The sequence below is a fragment of the Ipomoea triloba genome, chromosome 9 (genome assembly GCF_003576645.1).
Source record: "Ipomoea triloba cultivar NCNSP0323 chromosome 9, ASM357664v1".
NCBI classification, from domain to species: domain Eukaryota; kingdom Viridiplantae; phylum Streptophyta; class Magnoliopsida; order Solanales; family Convolvulaceae; genus Ipomoea; species Ipomoea triloba.
The window spans coordinates 3,224,151-3,228,814 of NC_044924.1; the positions used below are offsets into that span (position 1 = coordinate 3,224,151).

General features: G+C 36.7%; 1 protein-coding gene across 1 annotated transcript; it reads left to right on the top strand.

The window, feature by feature from the left end:
• Nucleotides 1-2,250: 2,250 nt before the first annotated feature.
• On the top strand, nucleotides 2,251-2,589 carry LOC116029106. Its single transcript, XM_031271002.1, has one exon. It carries the CDS (start codon nucleotides 2,251-2,253, stop codon nucleotides 2,587-2,589), a length of 339 nt encoding a protein of 112 aa, XP_031126862.1.
• The last annotated feature ends 2,075 nt before the right edge of the window (nucleotides 2,590-4,664 follow it).

Here is a 4,664-nt window from a genome sequence, read left to right on the forward strand (position 1 = left end):
CGGCCAATGATGCGTGCAGCTGCTGTCACGAAGCTCACGAAGATAATGACCATATCTTCAGAAGATGCAGGGATGCGACTAACATTTGGAAAAATTTCCTGCCTAGGCACGAAAGAATTCGACTTGAGAGACTGGACTTCACGACCTGGCTCTCAACTAATCTCCATGGTAAGGTTGTTCCCAGGACCAAGAGAAATTGGAGCACCACCTTCGCGATCACTTTGTGGTGGTTGTGGAAATGGAGAAATGAAGTGACCTTCGGAGGTGCTACTAGGGACCTCAAGTTCAAAATTGACTGGATTGGAGGACAAGATAAGGACGTATGTAGCGCCTTTGCTAGAAACGCTCCCCCGGGAAGCCTACATGGGATGTATTCAGAAAAATATCTCAAATGGCAGCGCAAACTCATGCATCTGTAATTCTCAATGTGGATGGCTGTTTTAGAGGTGACCACTACCCTGCAAGCGGGGGGGGGGGGGCAATCTTAAGAAACAAGGATGGCTGCTGGATTGAAGGATGCGCCTTCACGTTTCGTGCTACTAGCCCGCTCGAAGCAGAATTCACCACCCTCCTCATGGGTGCTCAGTGGGCTGCTACAAAGGGTTTTGATAGTGTTGAAATACAAAGTGACTGCAAGGAGATGGTTGTGACCCTCACTGAGGACACTGGGAGCTACGTTCAGAGAAGTAACTGGAACATGCAGTGGATTTCATTGCTTAGAAGTAATCCTCATGTGGCCCTGGTGCACATCTTACGCGAACAGAACTCTGTTGCAGATTTTTTGGCCTCCCTGGCTGTGGATTGCAGGGCGGATAGACTGTTTTTTGCTTCTCCCCCGACTGGTTGCGAGAACTTAGTCTGTAATGACCAAGTTGGGGCCGTGTTTCCGTGTCTCATTTGTGAGATGACATAGGCTGTTTCCTTTCAATTTTTTGTTGTCTTTCAGCCTTGGGTATTCCCCCCTCTTTGTATTTCCAAAAAAAAAAATAATAATAATAATAATACTTTCATGGAATAAAATTTGTCCCAATTTTATCAAAAAAGAAATAAAATTATAATTCACTTTTTTTTTTAATTAATCAGAACATGCAATATCAGCAAATATGTTATATCACCTTTGTTGCATTTATTTATTTATTTGAAAAGCGATGGTAGAGATCATTCCAGGGAACTATATGCGCCAGCTGGCTAGCTAGCTTTCTTTCATCAGCTCTGTTTGGAAAATGAAAATATCTTCTTCTTTTTTGTTCTTTTCTTTTCATTTTTTATTTTTTTAAAATTTGTATTCTCTAAGTAAAACAAAAAAGTTGGAGAATTGGAAATAAACAAGTAGAAGTAAAAAAAAAAAAATTAGTTTTCATTTTTTCAGTTTGGAGAATGAAATAACATGAACTTGAGATATTTTATTTTTTCAATTTTGATTTTCTATTTTAAAAAATAAATGATTTTTTTATTTACTGAAGAGACACTTATTCTAAATCCACGTGCAGTAATATCGTGTGATTATTACCTTTTTCTATTTTATATATTTTTTAATGTTTACATAGTATGAAAGTGATGAACTGATGATACAAGCTTATTGGTTATTATGTTAAAATGAAAAAATAAAAAATAAAAAAGTAACGCCAACAATACTTCGTGCTCAGATAGTGAAAAGGAGACAAATTGATGACGATGGAGACATCTCCATCATATCCATCCATAAATTATGAATAATATGATCATATTCTTGAATATAATAATCTTGAGAGAAAATTGTCATTTTGGTCTACTGACTATAGAGGTCCTGTTAATTTCAGTCTACGACTTTCAAAACTGTTAATTGCATACCAGGACTATTCAATTTTTATCTATTTTGGTCACTCCGGCCAAATTGGCGGCCAAATATTACCGGAAAGTCCAAAACCCTAAAATAATGAGAATATTTTAGTCATTTCACGCTTCTCTCTTCTTCTCCGGCGAGCTAACATATTATTTCCGGCCACAACTTTTCTTTTTCTTCTCTCAATCTCAAGCAACCGTACAAAGGGAACACACCGTTCGGAGCATTTCATTTCGGTTGTTGTTTACAAGTGAGTGTAACACTTAGGGTTGAGATAGAGTTGCAGAGAGCTGGGCGAGCTGAAGAAGAGAAGAAAAANGGGGGGGGGGGGGGCAATCTTAAGAAACAAGGATGGCTGCTGGATTGAAGGATGCGCCTTCACGTTTCGTGCTACTAGCCCGCTCGAAGCAGAATTCACCACCCTCCTCATGGGTGCTCAGTGGGCTGCTACAAAGGGTTTTGATAGTGTTGAAATACAAAGTGACTGCAAGGAGATGGTTGTGACCCTCACTGAGGACACTGGGAGCTACGTTCAGAGAAGTAACTGGAACATGCAGTGGATTTCATTGCTTAGAAGTAATCCTCATGTGGCCCTGGTGCACATCTTACGCGAACAGAACTCTGTTGCAGATTTTTTGGCCTCCCTGGCTGTGGATTGCAGGGCGGATAGACTGTTTTTTGCTTCTCCCCCGACTGGTTGCGAGAACTTAGTCTGTAATGACCAAGTTGGGGCCGTGTTTCCGTGTCTCATTTGTGAGATGACATAGGCTGTTTCCTTTCAATTTTTTGTTGTCTTTCAGCCTTGGGTATTCCCCCCTCTTTGTATTTCCAAAAAAAAAAATAATAATAATAATAATACTTTCATGGAATAAAATTTGTCCCAATTTTATCAAAAAAGAAATAAAATTATAATTCACTTTTTTTTTTAATTAATCAGAACATGCAATATCAGCAAATATGTTATATCACCTTTGTTGCATTTATTTATTTATTTGAAAAGCGATGGTAGAGATCATTCCAGGGAACTATATGCGCCAGCTGGCTAGCTAGCTTTCTTTCATCAGCTCTGTTTGGAAAATGAAAATATCTTCTTCTTTTTTGTTCTTTTCTTTTCATTTTTTATTTTTTTAAAATTTGTATTCTCTAAGTAAAACAAAAAAGTTGGAGAATTGGAAATAAACAAGTAGAAGTAAAAAAAAAAAAATTAGTTTTCATTTTTTCAGTTTGGAGAATGAAATAACATGAACTTGAGATATTTTATTTTTTCAATTTTGATTTTCTATTTTAAAAAATAAATGATTTTTTTATTTACTGAAGAGACACTTATTCTAAATCCACGTGCAGTAATATCGTGTGATTATTACCTTTTTCTATTTTATATATTTTTTAATGTTTACATAGTATGAAAGTGATGAACTGATGATACAAGCTTATTGGTTATTATGTTAAAATGAAAAAATAAAAAATAAAAAAGTAACGCCAACAATACTTCGTGCTCAGATAGTGAAAAGGAGACAAATTGATGACGATGGAGACATCTCCATCATATCCATCCATAAATTATGAATAATATGATCATATTCTTGAATATAATAATCTTGAGAGAAAATTGTCATTTTGGTCTACTGACTATAGAGGTCCTGTTAATTTCAGTCTACGACTTTCAAAACTGTTAATTGCATACCAGGACTATTCAATTTTTATCTATTTTGGTCACTCCGGCCAAATTGGCGGCCAAATATTACCGGAAAGTCCAAAACCCTAAAATAATGAGAATATTTTAGTCATTTCACGCTTCTCTCTTCTTCTCCGGCGAGCTAACATATTATTTCCGGCCACAACTTTTCTTTTTCTTCTCTCAATCTCAAGCAACCGTACAAAGGGAACACACCGTTCGGAGCATTTCATTTCGGTTGTTGTTTACAAGTGAGTGTAACACTTAGGGTTGAGATAGAGTTGCAGAGAGCTGGGCGAGCTGAAGAAGAGAAGAAAAAAGGAATGTCATATTCTGGAATGCCCTCCCTCCACTTGTTTACATTATTCATGAGCTTATATAGTAACTAACTGAGAGTATTTTAACAATCTTTATCTACAGTGACAAGCAAGCAAGCACCGGTGGGTGGGCGGCCGGAGATGGAGAATGGGTGGTCAGCGCCACCGGATAATTGCAGAACCCCAGGTAAGGCCGGCTCCGAATCCTGCAACAGCAATCGTGTGGATTGACTAAGTTGTGGCCGGAAATAATATGTTAGCTCGTCGGAGAAGAAGAAAGAAGCGTGAAATGACTAAAATACCCTCATTATTTTAGGATTTTGGACTTTCCGGCGACATTTAGCCGTCAATTTGGCCGGAGTGACCAAAATTGATAAAAATTAAATAGTCCTAGTATGCAATTAACAGTTTTGAAAGTCGTGGACTGAAATTAACAGGATCCCTATAGTCAGTAGACCAAAATGACAATTTTCTCTAATCTTTATATAATGCTGGAATGATTCAATATATATTTAACACGCAGTGAATTTTATCAGTCTAAATAAGTGTTACTATCAATTTAATTAATGAAACATATTATTCAATTGTGTCATAATTGGGTTGAATTGTGAAATAAATTAGAATTTGTGCCCACTGCATTCGTTTTTTGGGTGAACCCAAGATATCCACCGTCGAACACAATAATTAATTTCCTCACAGAATTGTAGGCACCTCTTTGATGGGACAATTAACCTGGAGTTTTAAGACTGCTCCGTGTCTACTGCATTCAATTCATATACAAATTAAACAAATTACAAATGAAATACGTTTAAAAAATATTTTTGTCACATTTTTTTATTAATTATTTTTG